This window comes from Amblyraja radiata, chromosome 35 (genome assembly GCF_010909765.2).
Source record: "Amblyraja radiata isolate CabotCenter1 chromosome 35, sAmbRad1.1.pri, whole genome shotgun sequence".
Lineage (NCBI taxonomy): Eukaryota > Metazoa > Chordata > Chondrichthyes > Rajiformes > Rajidae > Amblyraja > Amblyraja radiata.
This window is the reverse complement of record NC_045990.1, coordinates 20446677-20466714: the sequence shown is the minus strand read 5'-3', so window position 1 is coordinate 20466714 and position 20038 is coordinate 20446677. Positions and strand designations below refer to the sequence as shown.

At 47.1% G+C, this 20038-nt stretch overlaps 1 protein-coding gene and 1 long non-coding RNA gene across 2 annotated transcripts in view; one reads left to right on the top strand and one right to left on the bottom strand.

The window, feature by feature from the left end:
- LOC116991885 (latent-transforming growth factor beta-binding protein 2-like) overlaps positions 1 to 20038 on the top strand; it is a 110859-nt gene that overhangs the window by 82038 nt on the left and 8783 nt on the right. Inside the window, exons 10-11 of the mRNA XM_033050862.1 lie at positions 5395 to 5547; positions 13546 to 13698. Of these exons, the coding sequence (XP_032906753.1) occupies positions 5395 to 5547; positions 13546 to 13698 (306 nt within the window). The remainder of the gene's footprint in view (positions 1 to 5394; positions 5548 to 13545; positions 13699 to 20038) is intronic.
- LOC116991831 lies at positions 17199 to 19570 on the bottom strand. The gene is made up of 3 exons (XR_004416914.1): positions 19476 to 19570; positions 18892 to 18899; positions 17199 to 17208 (listed from the first exon to the last, which is right to left on the bottom strand). It is a non-coding gene; the product is annotated as an uncharacterized LOC116991831 (long non-coding RNA).

Sequence of the window (20038 nt, the reverse complement as noted above, 5' to 3'; positions counted from 1 at the left end):
GCGATAAGACAGAATTCCTCCTCATAGGCTCCAAAGCCACACTCAGAAAAATCAATAACCCCACTCTCACCATCGACGGCACCACTGTCTCCCCATCTCCCCAGGCCCGCAACCTTGGCGTGATCTTTGATTCCACCCTCTCCCTTGAGCCTCACATCCGCCATGTCATTAAAACCTCCTTCTTTCATCTCCGCAACATCGCCAAACTCCGACCCTCTCTCACACCTCCCGCTGCTGAAAGACTCATCCATGCCTTCATCTCCTCCCGACTGGACTATTGCAACTCACTTCTCCTTGGCATCAGCTCCACCTACATCAACCGACTACAACTGGTCCAAAACACAGCCGCCCGACTCATCACCCACACTGGCATCACATCACTCCAGTCCTCAAACAACTTCACTGGCTTCCCATCTCCCACCGGATCACCTACAAAATCCTGATCCTCACCTACAAAGCCCTCCACCATCTGGCCCCCCCCATATCTCACTGACCTCCTCTCCCCCTACCAACCCTCACGGTCCCTCAGATCCACATTAGCCGGTCTCCTCTCCATCCACAAGTCCAACCTCCTCAGTTTTGGGGACAGAGCCTTCTCCAGGGCAGCTCCCAGGCTCTGGAACTCCCTCCCCCAACTGATCCGCAATTCCGTGTCCCTCACCATCTTCCAGTCCCGCCTCAAGACCCATCTCTTCACCTCTGCCTATCCTTAGCCCCACGTCCCTCTCCCTTTTCATCTGTGCATTAATTGCCTCATATTGTGTTTTGAATTGAATTCTGTCTTTACTTTGTGTACTAGTCGTGTCTCCACTATTTATTTCATTCCCCTTACATGTTTTTCCTCTACCTGCTAAATTTTTATAAGGTGTCCTTGAGACTCTTGAAAGGCGCCCATAAATAAAATGTATTATTATTATTGTTATAAGGAAGCTTTTACTATCCTCCTTCATATTCTTGGCTAACTTACCTTCGTAGCTCATCTTTTCTCCCCGAATTGCCTTATTAGTTCTCTTCTGTTGCTCTTTAGACATTATCCAATCCTCTTGCTTCCCGGTCATCTATGCTTCTTCTCTATTATTTTTATACTGTCGCTGATGTCCCACGGTTGCCCCTTACTCCCCTTGGAATCTTTCTTCCTCTTTGGTATTAACTGATCCTGTACATTCTGTATTATTCCCAGAAATACCTGCCATTGTTATTCGTCAGTCATCCCTGCTAGGGTATTTTTCCGGTCAATTTGGCCGACTCCTCCCTCATGGCTCCATAGCCCCCTTTATTCAACTGTAACACAGACACCTCCTATTTACCCTTCTCCCTCTCCAATTGTAGATTAAACTTGACCATATTGTGGTCACTACCTCCTAATGGCTCCTTAACCTCAAGTTCCTTTATCAAATCCGGTAGGCTCCAATACAAGCTGCTCTAAGAATCCATTACAGAGGCACTCCACAAACTCCCTTTCTTGGGGTCCAGTACCAACCTGATTTTCCTAGTCTACCTGCATGTTGAAATCTCCCATAACAAACGTAGCATTACCTTTACTACATGCCAATTTTAACTCCTGATCCAACTTGGAGCCTCCCACCTCTCCTTACATTGCTGCCGTATATCAATTCCCCCACCTTTTACCTACAAGATGATTCCAATTCAAAACCTTAGATGACTCAGTTTTTCCTCTCATTCTTTCTAATATTTGAGCCGAATACCAGTGTGAAATTAATAAGCTTCCCTTGTTTACCTTGTTTGATCAGCATGAACTTTTCTGACATCTTTTATGGCCTTTGAAATTCCGATGACTCTACCGTTCATAACATTGCTTTTACCCAACTGTGCCATGACTTGTGATTGACATTAGTTGCATCAAACAAACCAGTCAGAAAGGACATTATGACTGCTTTGTTTCAAAATTCCATGTTCTAGAGCCAGCGGGAAATGTGGGAAATAAATCTGAGTTTTTTCAAGAAGTCACCAAGAGGATTGATGGGGGTAGGGCAATGTTGTCTATGTGGACTTTGGAAGGTCTTTGACAAGGTCCCACATGGTAGACTAGTCAGGAATCCAAGGTGAGCTGGTGAATTGGATGTTGGTAGACAGACCCTGTACATGGATAGGACAGGTTTGGAATCTGGCACAAAAAGGAGAGTTAAACATAGAAACATAGCAAATAGGTGCAGGAGTAGGCTATTTGGCCCTTTGAGCCTGCAACGCCATTCAATATGATCATGGCTGATCATCCAACTCAGTATCCTGTACCTGCCTTCTCTCCATATCCACAAGGGCCACATCTAACTCCCTCGTAAATATAGCCAATGAACTGGCCTCAACTTCCTTTTGTGGCAGAGAATTCCACAGATTCACCACTCTCTGTGTGAAAATTGTTTTTCTCATCTTGGTCCTAAAAGACTTCCCCCTTATCCTTAAACTGTGACCCCTTGTCCTGGACTTCCCCAACATCAGGAACAATTTTCCTGCATCTAGCTTGTCAAACCCCTTAAGAATTTTGTAAGTTTCTGTAACATCCCCCCTCAATCTTCTAAATTCTAGCGAGTACAAGCCGAGTCTATCCAGTCTTTCTTCATATGAAAGTCCTTACATCCCAGGAATCAGTCTGGTGAACCTTCTCTGTACTCCCTCTATGGCAAGAATGTCTTTCCTCATATTAGGAGACCAAAACTGTACACAATACTCCAGGTGTGGTCTCACCAAGGCCCTGTACAACTGCAGTAGAACCTTCCTGCTCCTATACCCAAATCCTTTTGCTGTGAATGCTAACATACCATTCGTTTTCTTCACTGCCTGCTGCACCTGCATGCCTACTTTCAATGACTGGTGTACCATGACACCCAGGTCTCGTTGCATCTCCCCTTTTCGTAATCGGCCACCATTCAGATAATAGTCTACTTTCCTGTTCTTGCCACCAAAGTGGATAACCTCACATTTATCCACATTGTACTGCATCTGCCTTGCATTTGCCGACTCACCCAACCTATCCAAGTCACCTTGCAGCCTCCAAGCAATACCAATACCAATACAACAATACAATACCATTTATTTGTCATTTGAACCTCACATGAGGTTCAAACGAAATTTGGTTTCTGCAGTCATACAAGAAAATAACCAAGACACACACCAACACAATTTACACAAACATCCATCACAGTGAATCTCCTCCTCACTGTGATGGAAGGCAAAGTCTTGTCTCTCCCCTGCTCTCCATTCTTCTCCCGAAGTCAAAGTCAAAGCCCACGGCGGGCGCCAGCAAGTCCGCGGCCATTTAAAGCCGCGTCGGGCGATGTAAGGCCCTGCTCCGGGTCTTGGTGTTGGACCCCTGGCAGGCGCTAGCAAGTCCCGCGGCTGTTTGAGCCATGCAGGGCGATGTAAGGCCCCGCTCCAGGCCACTTTCAACCCCGCAATTCGGGCGGGAGAAGTTACAGCTGCTGGTGCTCCGTGAGCAGTCTCCTGCCGGGGACCCTGGTGTCACCATCCACCGGAGTCGGGTCGCAGCAGCGCGCCACCACAGCTCTCCACGCTCCGAAGCCGGCCTGCTCCACGATGGTAGGTCCGCAGCTCCGCCGGCTCCGTGACTTGAGCTGTCGTTCCGGTTGGAGGCCGCTCCACGGCGCTAGGCCCCAACGGCAATGGAGACCCGACAGGGAAAAGGTCGGGTCCTCGTACAGGGAAGAGATTTTAAAGTTTCCCCCACCCACCCCCGCCCCCCACACATATACATTTAAAATCCCACAACAAACTATACCCTAAAATGGACAACAACAAAAAAGACAGAATGACTGCAGAGGCCGCTGCGACATTGGTTGTGCCGCCCACCCATCCTCCTCCTCCTAGCACCCTCCTCACAGCTAACACTGTCCCCCAGCTTCGTGTCATCCGCAAACTTGGAGATGTTGCATTCAATTTCCTCGTCCAAATCATTAATATATATTGTAAATAGCTGGGGTCCCAGCACTGAGCCCTGCGGTACCCCACTAGTCACTGCCTGCCATTCTGAAAAGGACCCCTTTACTCCTACTCTTTGCTTCCTGTCTGCCAGCCAGTTCTCTATCCACATCAATACTGAACCCCCAATACCGTGTGCTTTAAGTTTGCATACTAATCTCTTATGTCGGACCTTGTTAAAAGTCTTCTGAAAGTCCAGATATAACACATCCACTGGTTCTCCCTTATCCACTCTATTAGTTACATCCTCGAAAAATTCTATAAGATTCATCAAACATGATTTACCTTTCATAAATCCATGCTGACTTTGTCCAATGATTTCACCACTTTCCAAATGTGCTGCAAATCCATCTTTAATAATTGACTAGCATTTTCCCCACTACCGATGTTAGACTAACTGGTCTGTAATTCCCCGTTTTCTCTCTCCCTCCCTTTTTAAAAAGTGGGATTACATTAGCTACCTTCCAATCTTCAGGAACTACTCCAGAATTTAAAGAGTTTTGAAAAATTATCACTAATGCATCCACTATTTCTGGGGCTACATCCTTAAGCACTCTGGGATGCAGCCTATCTGGCCCTGGGGATTTATCGGCCTTTAATCTATTCAATTTACCGAACATCACTTCCCGACTAACATGGATTTCACTCAGTTGTCAGTGGGTCAGGCAGCATTTCTGGTGGAAAATTGACAGGTTCTGACCTTCATGTGGGCAGAAAGAATACAAGGGAGATAGCCACTGCAAAGAGTGTGGGAGGGCTTGGGGCAAGTGTGGAAAGTGATAGGTGGATACAGATGAGGAAGGGTTAATTAGCAGATGGAGTGAGGTGGGGAAGGGAAGGGTGGAGATAGAGGCAGGAACAGGGAGGTGATGTGGAAACAAGAAAATGCTGCGGATTCTGAAATTTGAGAGGAAAGCAAGGTGAAGAGTGAATCAATATGGGAAGAGTAGTGGGGGATGGGAACAACGGAGGGGGGAGGAGGTCCACTGGGAGGGATGTGTGGTGATGGCCAGGTAGGGTAGGTGGGGGGAGGAGTGAGGGGTATTGTGAGAAGCAGGGGTAGGCAAGACTCCTTGTAATGACATAACGCACTTCACAAAAAGCAGAAAGAATCTAAGTTTGCTGATGTAGATGTGGGAGTAACAGAGGAGCAGAGAGGCAGCGGCTTTGTCCGTTTAGGCCTGGGCTGAGGAAAGGTCCCTTTGTTCAGAAGGTTGTGAGCCTTCATGTTCCTCACTGTGGAGCCACAGTTGTTGAGGACACACCAGACTGTCATTGTGAATGTTGATTGAATCAAGGGATGGTGGAGATGGAGGGACAGGTCACGATAGGACCAGGAATGATCAGCTGTGGAGGGTAAGGACTGGCATGGGCAACAGACCACTCATCCCTTCTTGGTTTATATTAAAACATGTTTTTTCTTTCTCCTCCTCCATCCAGATGAGGATGAATGTATGGGACCTTCTGCACAAACACCGTGTGGCAACAACAATGATTGTCACAACACAGTGGGAAGCTACTACTGTACCTGTAAGGCAGGATATTTCCACCCGAGCAAACAACGTAACTTCACAGACAGCAGACGCTGCGAAGGTGGGTGGTGAGACTCATATTTTTGTATTTAATACTTTACTGTTTTGCCTCACTGGGGAGCTTGTGCTTTGAACTTGGCATGAATGGGAAGAGGCAAGGCCATAGCAGCTGGTTTCAGGTACATGGAGGAGTATTGGGAAATCAATAGACACCAGACAATAGACAATAGGTGCAGGAATAGGCCATTTGGCCCTTCGAGCCAGCACCGCCATTTAATGTGATCATGGCTGATCATCCCCAATCAGTACCCCGTGCCTGCCTTCTTCCCATATCCCCTGACTCCGCTATCTTTAATAGCCCTATCTAGCTCTCTCTTGAAAGTATCTAGAGAACCGGCCTCCACCGCCCTCTGAGGCAGCGAATCCCCAGATTCACAACTCTCTGTGTGGAAAAAGTGTTTCCTCGTCTCCGTTCTCAATGGTTTACCCCTTATTCTGAATCGGTGACCCCTGGTTCTGGACTCCCCCAACCTTGGGGCCATGTTTCCTGCCTCTAGGGTGTCCAAGCCTTAATAATCTTAAATGTTTCAATAAGATCCCATCTCATCCTTCTAACCTCCAGAGTATACAAGTCCAGCCGCACCATTCTCTCAGCATATGACAGTCCCACCATCCCAGGAATTAACCTTGTAAACCTACGCTGCACTCCCCCAATAGCAAGAATGTCCGTCCTCAAATTAGGGTACCAAAACTGCACATAATACTCCAGGTGTGGTCTCACTAGGGCTCTATCCACTGCAGAAGGACCTCTTTGCTCCGATACTCAACTCTTCTTGTTATAAAGGCCAACATGCATTTCGCTTTCTTCACTGCCTGCTGTACTTGCATGCTTACTTTCATTGATTGATGATCAAGGACCCCCAGATGCTGTTGTACTTCCCCTTTTCCCAACTTGACATCATTTAGATAGTAATCTGCCTTCCTGTTTTTGCTACCAAATAACCTCACATTTATCTACATTAAACTGCATCTGCCATGCATCTGCCCACTCACTCAAGCTGTATATGTCACCCTGCATTCTCATAGCATCCTCCTCACAGTTCACACTAGCTTCGTGTCATCTGCAAATTTGCTAATGTTACTTTGAATCCCTTCATCTAAACCATTGAAGTATATTGTAAATACTGTAGCTGCGGTCCCAGCACTGAGCCTTGCGGCACCCCACTAGTCATTGCCTGCCATTCTGAAATGGACCCGTTAATCCCTACTATTTGTTTCCTGTCTGCCAACCAATTTTCAATCCATGTCAGCACTCTACCCCCAATACCATGTGCCCTAATTTTGCCCACTAATCTCCTATGTGGGATCTTATCAAATGCTTTCTGAAAGTCCAGGTACACTACATCCACTGGCTCTCCCTTGTCCATTTTCCTGGTTACATCCTCAAAAAATTCCAGAAGATTAGTCAAGCATGATTTCCTCTGTAAATCCATGCTGACTCTGACCGATCCTGTTACTGCTATCCAAATGTGCCGCCATTTCATCTTATATAATTGACTCCAGCATCAAAGTAGAAACTTACAAAATTCTTAAGGGGTTGGACAGGCTAGATGCAGGAAGATTGTTCCCGATGTTGGGGAAGTCCAGAACAAGGGGTCACAATTTAAGGATAAGGGGGAAGTCTTTTAGGACCGAGATGAAAAAACATTTTTCACACAGAGAGTGGTGAATCTGTGGAATTCTCTGCCACAGAAGGTAGTTGAGGCCAGTTCATTGGCTATATTTAAGAGAGAGTTAGATGTGACCCTTGTGGCTAAAGGGATCAGGGGATATGGAGAGAAGGCAGGTACAGGATACTGAGTTGGATGATCAGCCATGATCATATTGAATAGCGGTGCAGGTTCGAAGGGCCGAATGGTCTACTGCACCTATTTTCTATGTTTCTATCTTCTCCACAACCGATGTCAAGCTAACTGGTCTATAATTCCCTGTTTTCCTCCTGCCTTTCTTAAAAAGTGGGATAGCATTATCTACCATCATATCCACAGGAACTGATCCTGATTCTATAAAACTCTGGAAAATGATCACCAATGCTTCCACGATTTCTAGAGCGACTTCCTTAGGTACGTTGGGATGCAGACCAGCAGGCCCCTGGGGATTTATCAGCCTTCAGTCCCATCAGTCTACCCAACACCATTTCCTGCCTAATGTGGATTTCCTTCAGTTCCTGTCACCCCATATCCTCTGGCCACTAGTATATCAGGAAGATTGTTTGTGTCCTCCTTAGTGATGACGGATCCAAAGTACCTGTTCAACTCATCTGCCTTGTTCCCCATAATAAATTAACCTTTTTCAGTCTTCAAGGGTCCAACTTTGGTCTGGACTAATATTTTCCTCTTTACATACCTAAGGAACCACAACCACACCTCTGCTACAGCCACAGTCACTCAAGGCGTTCCCCAAGGCTCCGTACTCGGCCCCCTCCTCTTCATCATCTACATCCTCCCCCTTGGTCAGATACTCCGCCACTTCAACCTGGACTTCTACTGTTACGCCGATGACACCCAGATCTACCTCGGCACCAACCCCCCCCCCCCCCTCTCCCATATCAACTCCTGTTTGTCAGCTATAAAAACCTGGATGCAACATAACTTCCTCAAACTCAACAGCGATAAGACAGAATTCCTCCTCATAGGCTCCAAAGCCACACTCAGAAAAATCAATAACCCCACTCTCACCATCGACGGCACCACTGTCTCCCCATCTCCCCAGGCCCGCAACCTTGGCGTGATCTTTGATTCCACCCTCTCCCTTGAGCCTCACATCCGCCATGTCATTAAAACCTCCTTCTTTCATCTCCGCAACATCGCCAAACTCCGACCCTCTCTCACACCTCCCGCTGCTGAAAGACTCATCCATGCCTTCATCTCCTCCCGACTGGACTATTGCAACTCACTTCTCCTTGGCATCAGCTCCACCTACATCAACCGACTACAACTGGTCCAAAACACAGCCGCCCGACTCATCACCCACACTGGCATCACATCACTCCAGTCCTCAAACAACTTCACTGGCTTCCCATCTCCCACCGGATCACCTACAAAATCCTGATCCTCACCTACAAAGCCCTCCACCATCTGCCCCCCCCATATCTCACTGACCTCCTCTCCCCCTACCAACCCTCACGGTCCCTCAGATCCACATTAGCCGGTCTCCTCTCCATCCACAAGTCCAACCTCCTCAGTTTTGGGGACAGAGCCTTCTCTAGGGCATCTCCCAGGCTCTGGAACTCCCTCCCCCAACTGATCCGCAATTCCGTGTCCCTCACCATCTTCCAGTCCCGCCTCAAGACCCATCTCTTCACCACTGCCTATCCTTAGCCCCACGTCCCTCTCCCTTTTCATCTGTGCATTAATTGCCTCATATTGTGTTTTGAATTGAATTCTGTCTTTACTTTGTGTACTAGTCATGTCTCCACTATTTATTTCATTCCCCTTACATGTTTTTCCTCTACCTGCTAAATTTTTATAAGGTGTCCTTGAGACTCTTGAAAGGCGCCCATAAATAAAATGTATTATTATTATTGTTATAAGGAAGCTTTTACTATCCTCCTTCATATTCTTGGCTAACTTACCTTCGTAGCTCATCTTTTCTCCCCGAATTGCCTTATTAGTTCTCTTCTGTTGCTCTTTAGACATTATCCAATCCTCTTGCTTCCCGGTCATCTATGCTTCTTCTCTATTATTTTTATACTGTCCCTGAAGTCCCACGGTTGCCCCTTACTCCCCTTGGAATCTTTCTTCCTCTTTGGTATTAACTGATCCTGTACATTCTGTATTATTCCCAGAAATACCTGCCATTGTTATTCGTCAGTCATCCCTGCTAGGGTATTTTTCCGGTCAATTTGGCCAACTCCTCCCTCATGGCTCCATAGCCCCCTTTATTCAACTGTAACACAGACACCTCCTATTTACCCTTCTCCCTCTCCAATTGTAGATTAAACTTGACCATATTATGGTCACTACCTCCTAATGGCTCCTTAACCTCAAGTTCCTTTATCAAATCCGGTAGGCTCCAATACAAGCTGCTCTAAGAATCCATTACAGAGGCACTCCACAAACTCCCTTTCTTGGGGTCCAGTACCAACCTGATTTTCCCAGTCTGCCTGCATGTTGAAATCTCCCATAACAAACGTAGCATTACCTTTACTACATGCCAATTTTAACTCCTGATCCAACTTGGAGCCTCCCACCTCTCCTTACATTGCTGCCGTATATCAATTCCCCCACCTTTTACCTACAAGATGATTCCAATTCAAAACATTAGATGACTCAGTTTTTCCTCTCATTCTTTCTAATATTTGAGCCGAATACCAGTGTGAAATTAATAAGCTTCCCTTGTTTACCTTGTTTGATCAGCATGAACTTTTCTGACATCTTTTATGGCCTTTGAAATTCCGATGACTCTACCGTTCATAACATTGCTTTTACCCAACTGTGCCATGACTTGTGATTGACATTAGTTGCATCAAACAAACCAGTCAGAAAGGACATTATGACTGCTTTGTTTCAAAATTCCATGTTCTAGAGCCAGTGGGAAATGTGGGAAATAAATCTGAGTTTTTTCAAGAAGTCACCAAGAGGATTGATGGGGGTAGGGCAATGTTGTCTATGTGGACTTTGGAAGGTCTTTGACAAGGTCCCACATGGTAGACTAGTCAGGAATCCAAGGTGAGCTGGTGAATTGGATGTTGGTAGACAGACCCTGTACATGGATAGGACAGGTTTGGAATCTGGCACAAAAAGGAGAGTTAAACATAGAAACATAGCAAATAGGTGCAGGAGTAGGCTATTTGGCCCTTTGAGCCTGCAACGCCATTCAATATGATCATGGCTGATCATCCAACTCAGTATCCTGTACCTGCCTTCTCTCCATATCCACAAGGGCCACATCTAACTCCCTCGTAAATATAGCCAATGAACTGGCCTCAACTTCCTTTTGTGGCAGAGAATTTCACAGATTCACCACTCTCTGTGTGAAAATTGTTTTTCTCATCTTGGTCCTAAAAGACTTCCCCCTTATCCTTAAACTGTGACCCCTTGTCCTGGACTTCCCCAACATCAGGAACAATTTTCCTGCATCTAGCTTGTCAAACCCCTTAAGAATTTTGTAAGTTTCTGTAACATCCCCCCTCAATCTTCTAAATTCTAGCGAGTACAAGCCGAGTCTATCCAGTCTTTCTTCATATGAAAGTCCTTACATCCCAGGAATCAGTCTGGTGAACCTTCTCTGTACCCCCTCTATGGCAAGAATGTCTTTCCTCATATTAGGAGACCAAAACTGTACACAATACTCCAGGTGTGGTCTCACCAAGGCCCTGTACAACTGCAGTAGAACCTTCCTGCTCCTATACCCAAATCCTTTTGCTGTGAATGCTAACATACCATTCGTTTTCTTCACTGCCTGCTGCACCTGCATGTCTACTTTCAATGACTGGTGTACCATGACACCCAGGTCTCGTTGCATCTCCCCTTTTCATAATCGGCCACCATTCAGATAATAGTCTACTTTCCTGTTCTTGCCACCAAAGTGGATAACCTCACATTTATCCACATTATACTGCATCTGCCTTGCATTTGCCCACTCACCCAACCTATCCAAGTCACCTTGCAGCCTCCAAGCAATACCAATACCAATACAACAATACAATACCATTTATTTGTCATTTGAACCTCACATGAGGTTCAAATGAAATTTGGTTTCTGCAGTCATACAAGAAAATAACCAAGACACACACCAACACAATTTACACAAACATCCATTACAGTGAATCTCCTCCTCACAGTGATGGAAGGCAAAGTTTTGTCTCTCCCCTGCTCTCCATTCTTCTCCCGAAGTCAAAGTCAAAGCCCCCGGCAGGCGCCAGCAAGTCCGCGTCGGGCGATGTAAGGCCCTGCTCCGGGTCTTGATGTTGGACCCCTGGCGGGCGCTAGCAAGTCCCGCGGCTGTTTGAGCCGCGCAGGGCGATGTAAGGCCCCGCTCCAGGCCACTTTCAACCCCGCAATTCGGGTGGGAGAAGTTACCGTTGCTGGTGCTCCGTGAGCATTCTCCCGCCGGGGACCCGCAAGCTCCTGGTGTCACCATCCACCGGAGTCGGGTCGCAGCAGCGCGCCACCACAGCTCTCCACGCTCCGAAGCCGGCCTGTTCCACGATGGTAGGTCCGCAGCTCCGCTGGCTCCGTGACTTGAGCTGTAGTTCCGGTTGGAGGCCGCTCCACGGCGCTAGGCCCCAACGGCAATGGAGACCCGACAGGGAAAAGGTCGGGTCCCCGTACAGGGAAGAGATTTAAAAGTTTCCCCCACCCACCCCCCGCCCCCCACACATACACATTTAAAAACCCACAACAAACTATACCCTAAAATGGACAACAAAAAAAAAAAGACAGATGGACTGCAGAGGCCGCTGCGACGTTGGTTGCGCCGCCCACCCATCCTCCTCCTCCTAGCATCCTCCTCACAGCTAACACTGTCCCCCAGCTTCGTGTCATCCGCAAACTTGGAGATGTTGCATTCAATTTCCTCGTCCAAATCATTAATATATATTGTAAATAGCTGGGGTCCCAGCACTGAGCTCTGCGGTACCCCACTAGTCACTGCCTGCCATTGTGAAAAGGACCCGTTTACTCCTACTCTTTGCTTCCTGTCTGCCAGCCAGTTCTCTATCCACATCAATACTGAACCCCCAATACCATATGCTTTAAGTTTGCATACTAATCTCTTATGTGGGACCTTGTTAAAAGTCTTCTGAAAGTCCAGATATAACACATCCACTGGTTCTCCCTTATCCACTCTACTAGTTACATCCTCGAGAAATTCCATAAGATTCGTCAAACATGATTTACCTTTCATAAATCCATGCTGACTTTGTCCAATGATTTCACCACTTTCCAAATGTGCTGCTATCCCATCTTTAATAACTGACTCTAGCAGTTTCCCCACTACCGATGTTAGACTAACTGGTCTATAATTCCCCGTTTTCTCTCTCCCTCCCTTCTTAAAAAGTGGGGTTACGTTTGCTACCCGCCAATCCTCAGGAACTACTCCAGAATTTAAAGAGTTTTGAAAAATTATCACTAATGCATCCACTATTTCTGGGGCTACATCCTTAAGCACTCTGGGATGCAGCCTATCTGGCGCTGGGGATTTATCGGCCTTTAATCTATTCAATTTTCCGAACATCACTTCCCAACTAACATGGATTTCATTCAGTTGTCAGTGGGTCAGGCAGCATTTCTGGTGGAAAATGGACAGGTTCTGACCTTCATGTGGGCAGAAAGAATACAAGGGAGATAGCCACTGCAAAGAGTGGGGGAGGGCTTGGGGCAAGTGTGGAAAGTGATAGGTGGATACAGATGAGGAAGGGTTAATTAGCAGATGGAGTGAGGTGGGGAAGGGAAGGGTGGAGATTGAGGCAGGAACAGGGAGGTGATGTGGAAACAAGAAAAGACTGCGGATTCTGAAATTTGAGAGGAAAGCAAGGTGAGGAGTGAATCAATATGGGAAGAGTAGTGGGGGATGGGAACAACGGAGGGCGGAGGAGGTCCACTGGGAGGGATGTGTGGTGATGGCCAGGTGAGGTAGGTGGGGGGCGGAGTGAGGGGTATTGTGAGAAGTAGGGGTAGGCAAGACTCCTTGTAATGACATAACACACTTCACAAAAAGCAGAAATAATCTAAGTTTGCTGATGTAGATGTGGGAGTAACAGAGGAGCAGAGAGGCAGTGGCTTTGTCCGTTTAGGCCTGGGCTGAAGAAAGGTCCCTTTGTTCAGAAGGTTGTGAGCCTTCATGTTCCTCACTGTGGAGCCACAGTTGTTGAGGACACATCAGACTGTCATTGTGAATGTTGATTGAATCAAGGGATGGTGGAGATGGAGGGACAGGTCACGATAGGACCAGGAATGATCAGCTGTGGAGGGTAAGGACTGGCATGGGCAACAGACCACTCATCCCTTCTTGGTTTATATTAAAGCATGGATCTTTTTTCTCCTCCTCCATCCAGATGAGGATGAATGTATGGGACCTTCTGCACAAACACTGTGTGGCAACAACGCTGATTGTCACAACACAGTGGGAAGCTACTACTGTATCTGTAAGGCAGGATATTTCCACCCGAGCAAACAACGTAACTTCACAGACAGCAGACGCTGCGAAGGTGGGTGGTGACACTCATATTTTTGTATTTAATACTTTACTGTTTTGCCTCACTGGGGTGCTTGTGCTTTGAACTTGGCATGAATGGGAAGAGGCAAGGCCATAGCAGCTGGTTTCAGATACATGGAGGAGTATTGGGAAATCAATAGACAACAGACAATAGACAATAGGTGCAGGAGTAAGCCATTTGGCCCTTCAAGCCAGCACCGCCATTTAATGTGATCATGGCTGATCATCCCCAATCAGTACCCCGTGCCTGCCTTCTTCCCATATCCCCTGACTCCGCTATCTTTAAGAGCCCTATCTAGCTCTCTCTTGAAAGTATCTAGAGAACCGGCCTCCACCGCCCTCTGAGGCAGCGAATCCCCAGATTCACAACTCTCTGTGTGAAAAAGTTTTTCCTCGTCTACGTTCCAAATGGTTTACCCCTTATTCTGAATCTGTGACCCCTGGTTCTGGACTCCCCCAACCTTGGGGCCATGTTTCCTGCCTCTAGTGTGTCCAAACCCTTAATAATCTTAAATGTTTCAATAAGATCCCATCTCATCATTCTAAACTCCAGAGTATACAAGTCCAGCCGCACCATTCTCTCAGCATATGACAGTCCCGCCATCACAGGAATTAACCTTGTTAACCTATGCTGAACTCCCTCAATAGCAAGAATGTCCTTCCTCAAATTAAGAGACCAAAACTGCACACAATACTCCAGGCACACAATTCTCACTAGGGCCCTATACAACTGCAGATGGACCTCTTTGCTCCTATACTCAACTCCTCTTGTTATAAAGGCCAACATGCCATTCGGTTTCTTCACTGCCTGCTGTACCTGCATGCTTACTTTCATTGACTGATGAACAAGGACCCCCAGATCCTGTTGTACTTCCCATTTTCCCAACTTGACACCATTTAAATAGTAATCTGCCTTCCTGTTTTTGCTACCAAAGTGGATAACCTCACATTATCCACATTAAACTGATTCTGCCATGCATCTGCCCACACAACCTGTAAAAGTAACCCTGCATTCTCATAGCATCCTCCTCACAGTTCACACTGCCACCCAGCTTTCTGTCATCTGCAAATTTGCTAATGTTACTCCCACTAGTCACTGCCTCCCACTAGTCACTGCCTGCCATTCTGAAAGGGACCCGTTATCCCTACTCTTTGTTTCCTGTCTGCCAACCAATTTTCTATCCATGTCAGCATTCTACCCCCAATACCTTGTTCCTTAATTTTGCCCACTAATCTCCTATGTGGGACCTTATCAAATGCTTTCTGAAAGTCCAGGTACACTGCATCCACAGGCTCTTCCTTGTCCATTTTCCCAGTTACATCCTCAAAAATTCCAGAAGATTAGTCAAGCATGATTTCCCCTTCGTAAATCCATGCTGACTCAGACCGATCCTGTTACATGGTAGGCTGCAAGACCAGCCTCACGCAAGGGAGATACACGTGGCGGCATAATCAGGTACTAAAAAGCCTGGCATCAGCCCTTGAGAACAGGCGGTGTGCGACCAACTCCTTGCCTCCGAGAGCAAGCAACCACCTCCCCCTAAGGGCAACAACCTTTGTCCGAGAAGGACAGAAAACATCTAAACATCCTTCCACCAGATCAGAAGAAGGAAACCTATGCAGGGCCCGCGACTGGAGGATGCTGGCGGACATCGGCCGACAACTAGTTTTTCCACCTGAAATTGCTTCCACCAACCTCAGGCCAGACTTGGTGTTCTGGTCCCCTTCACAGAAGACTGCTTACATCATAGAGCTCACAGTTCCATGGGAGAACTCTGTTGAGGAGGCCTATGAGCGTAAGAAGCTGCGTTACGCAGAGCTTGCAGCAGAGGCAACGCAGCGTGGCTGGAACACCAAAGTCTATCCAGTTGAAGTGGGATGCAGAGGATTTGTTGCGTCATCTACCATCAGACTGCTGAAGGAGCTTGGAATCCACGGTCAGGCTCTGCGGAAGACCATAAGATCACTCTCAGAGGCGGCTGAAAGAAGCAGCCGGTGGATTTGGCTCAAGCGGAAAGACCCATGCTGGGCCCCAAGTATTTCAGGGTGAATCTTTGGGACGGTTTGACACGGGACACGCGCTGAGGGCTGATCATCCTGCAGCGGGCCGCCCTTGTGGAGGGTGTATAGTGATAAAAGGCCGAAACACCCAGTGATGCAAGGGTACACTACTGATGATGTGTCCTGTGCCCAACTATCCTGAAGGTTACCCAGGCCAAGATATACGTATCCACTCCCCCCCCCCCCCCCCCCCCCCCCCCACAGATGTTGAGCGTCTACCACTCTCAACAATCAACGAATGTCGTGAAATGCTCCCCACCTATTGGCACAAGGGACTTCTTAACATCTTGTCCTGTGTATTTGATTCTGCTATCCAAATGTGCCGCTATTTCATATTTTATAATTGACTCCAGCATCTTCCCCACCACCGGTGTCAGGCTAACTGGTCTATAATTCCCTGTGTTCTCTCTCCCACCTTTCTTAATGAATGGGAAAACATTAGCTACTCTCTTATCCACAGGAACTGATCCTGAATCTATAAAACTCTGGAAAATCATCACTGATGCATCCACGATTTCTAAAGCCACTTCCTTAAGTACCCTGGGATGCAGACCATCAGGCCCTGGGGATTTATCAGCCTTTAGTCCCATCAGTCTACCCAACACCATTTCCTGCCTAATGTGAATTTTCTTCATTTCCTCTGTCACCCCAGATCCTCTGGCCACTAGTATATCAGGAAGATTGTTTGTGTCCTCCTTAGTGAAGATGGATCCAAAGTACTTTTTCGACTCATCTGCCATTTCCTTGATCCCCATAATAAATTCACCTTTCTCGGTCTTCAAGGGTCCAACTTTGGTCTTAACTATTTTTTTCCTCTTTACATACCTAAAGAAGCTTTTACTATCCTCCTTTATATTCTTGGTTAGCTTACCTTCGTATTCATCTTTTCTCCCTGTGTTGCCTTTTTAGTTCTCTTCTGTTGCTCTTTAGACATTACCCAATCCTCTTGCTTCCCAGTTATCTATGCCAAGTTCTATTTATTCTCTTTTATTTTTATACTGTCCCTGACGTCCCTTGTTAGCCATGGTTGCCCATTACTCCTCTTGGAATCTTTCTTCCTCTTTGGAACTGATCCTGCACCGTCTGTATTATTCCCAGAAATACCTGCCATTGTTGTTCCACTGTCATCCCTTCTCGGGTATTTTTCCAGTCAATTTGGCCAGCTTCTCCCTCATGGCTCCATAGCCCCCTTTATTCAACTATAACACCGACACCTCCGATTTACTCTTCTCCCTCTCTAATTGTAGATTAAACTTGACCATATTATGTCACTACCTCTTAATGGCTCCTTAACCTCAAGTTCTGTAGATTGCTTTATGCATGCAACCAATAATATATAGGTTAGCATCACTAACACCGCCTTACTGTATCATTTATATTAACACCTACTTCCTATGCTACGCAGTTTGGTAGCAGACAGGAGGCAGTGACTACTAACATGCTGTTAAGTCTGTATGTGGATTAAAGATGATCTTAAGTTACGTGTTGTGTAGATGTCATATTTACATGGTGTCAGATGTGTGATGCTCGAGGTGCACGAGAGAGAGTATCCACAACGTGCATGTCTGTACCCTTTTTGTAAACAAGGGTGAAGTCGAAACGTTGGAGCTGCATCATCATGCGTTGCAGGCGTGCTGGTGCAGCATGGATTTGTTTGTTCAGAATCGTCACTGGTGGTCTGTCTCAACCATGAAAGTGTTTCCGAAGATAAAGTCTTTGAATTTGGAGCAGGCAAAGACAACAGCCAGCAGCTCCTTCTCGATCTGTGCGTAACGTTGTTAGGTGTCGGTCATGGTACGGGAGGCAAGGTACCATCAGCTGATGGTTGTAGGCAGGCTGCACCGAGCCCGAATCGCGAGGCATCACAGGTGATAGTCACGAGACGTTTCAAATCGAAGAATATTAGAGTTGGTGCACTGGTCAGCTTAGATTTTAAAGCGTCAAATGCTTGTTGAGATTGCTGGAACCAGGACCAAGCAGTGTCCTTTTTAGTCAGTTGTCGCAGGGGCGAGCTTAATTCGTTGAGGTTTGGTATGAATTTTCCAAGATAGTTCACCATAGAAACGCTGCAGGCCGAGCACGTCGGTGGGGGCCGGCATCTCAGTGATGGCAGCAGCTTTCTGTGGATCGGGCTTGAGGCGGTCGGGGGTGAATACGTGCCCGACGTAGGTGTCCTCTGAAACCCTGAACTTGCACTTGTTAGGGTTGAGCTTGAGGTTGATCTGAGGTGCCCGCTCCATGACACGCCTTAGGTTTTGGTCGTGCTCTGTCGCATCTTTGCCATACACCAGGATATCGTCAACAATGATAGCGCACGGTAGGTCTGCGAACAGCTGTTCCATGGTTCTCTGGAAAACTTCACTGGCAGAGTTGATACTAAATGGCATTCTCAGATCCTTCCCCCTTAAAGAGTGGGGATAGATCTACTTCCTAGTCCGTGATGAACTGGTCATACAGGATGGTGTCATAGTCAAGGGCCACAAAGTCATGATCCCCTCATCATTGCATGATAAATACTACAATGAGGCGCACAGCGGTCACCCGGGAGTCGATGCTACACTGACCCATGCACAGAATCTGTTCTACAGGCCTGGGATGGCCAAATACATACGGGACCGTATATCCTCTTGCCCCACCTACAACAGTCTTGCACCACACCAGCAGAGGCAGCCCCAACTGTGACAACCTCCACCAGCCCTGGCCTGGACGTCGGTGGCGGCAGACATCTTCGAATGGCGCGGTAAGCACTACCTCATCCTCGTCGACTCGTTTTCAAACTGGTTTGAACTCTACCTCCTGACCTCCATCAAATCTGAGATGGTCATCCGAAAATTAAAGAAACACTTCTCCACATTCGGCTCACCCGTCCGTTTGCAGACGGAAGACAGTTTACCAGCCACGAGTTCAAGCTCTTTGCTAACTGATGGAATTTCCACCATGTCACGAGCAGCCCTGAGTACCCACAGAGTAACGGACTTGCCGAACGGGCTGTCAGAAGCGCTAAATAACTGATGGAGCAATCGCGCCTGGCCAATTCAGATTTTTACCTTGATTTCCTGAACCTCAGAAACATTACCAGAGACGGAACCCTGGGATCACCCGCCCAGCGACTGATGTCCAGGACCACAAGACCTCTGATTCCGATTGCTCAGCAGAAGCTGATACCTCAAGTGCTGAAGCCCGCATCAATCCAAAAACGTATTCAGGAGAAACATGATATTCACAAATGGTCGCATGACAAATCATGCAAACCCCTCCTGCCTCTACTGCCGGGACAGGTTGTTCGTTTACAAACTACCAGTGGAAATTCCCGTCTGGCTACTGTTGTCGGCATAGCTGACGCACCTCGGTCTTACCTTGTGGACTATGAGGGAACAGTCTACCGCAGAAGTCGTCAACATTTGCTTGCTGTGCGAGAACCCCGTCCGCCACCCTATGCTCCACCGCTTTAGTTCCAGCCATTCGCTGCCGAACATTCTACTGATCCCCGCATGCCCCACACTCCTCCACGAGGCGCGGCCGTGACTAACCACGGGATTATCCCTCCTGCACACTTCCCCTTTCAGCCACCACGTCTCTCCCACGTCTTTCTCGCTTCCGGGTTCACCCCCTCCCTCTAATCTTTCCGGTGAAGGAGGGGAGGATTTGTCCGTATGCGTTCGGGCCGCATCAGTAGACCGCCTGATAGATATGGAGAATTTGTTTAACTTTAATGGCATGGATGCTCACTATACTTACTCTTTAAGTGGGAAGGATGTAGATTGGTTTATGCATGCAACCAATCATATATAGGTTAGCATCACTAACCCCGCCTTACTGTGTCATTTATATTAACACCTGCTTCCTATGCTACGCAGTTCGGTAGCAGACAGGAGGCAGTGACTACTAACATGCTGTTAAGTCTGTATGTGGATTAAAGATGATCTTAAGTTATGTGTTGTGTAGATGTCATATTTACAAGTTCCTTTATCAAATTATTACATAATACTAAATCCAGAATTGCCTTCTCCCTGGTAGGCTCCAATAATAGCTGCTCTAAGAATCCATCACAGAGGCACTCCACAAACTCCCTTTCTTGGGGTCCAGTACCAACCTGATTTTCCCAGTCTACCTGCATGTTGAAATGGTAAGATTAAACGAGAACTGACCAGTTTGAAGTTTGATCTTTATTTTATGAGGAGTTACGATGAGCAATTACGTGGAGAAGGCCGTCAACCCGAATGCGCGTCAATCTTCAAAGCAGCGGTGTGAAATCACAGATAACAGTTGTT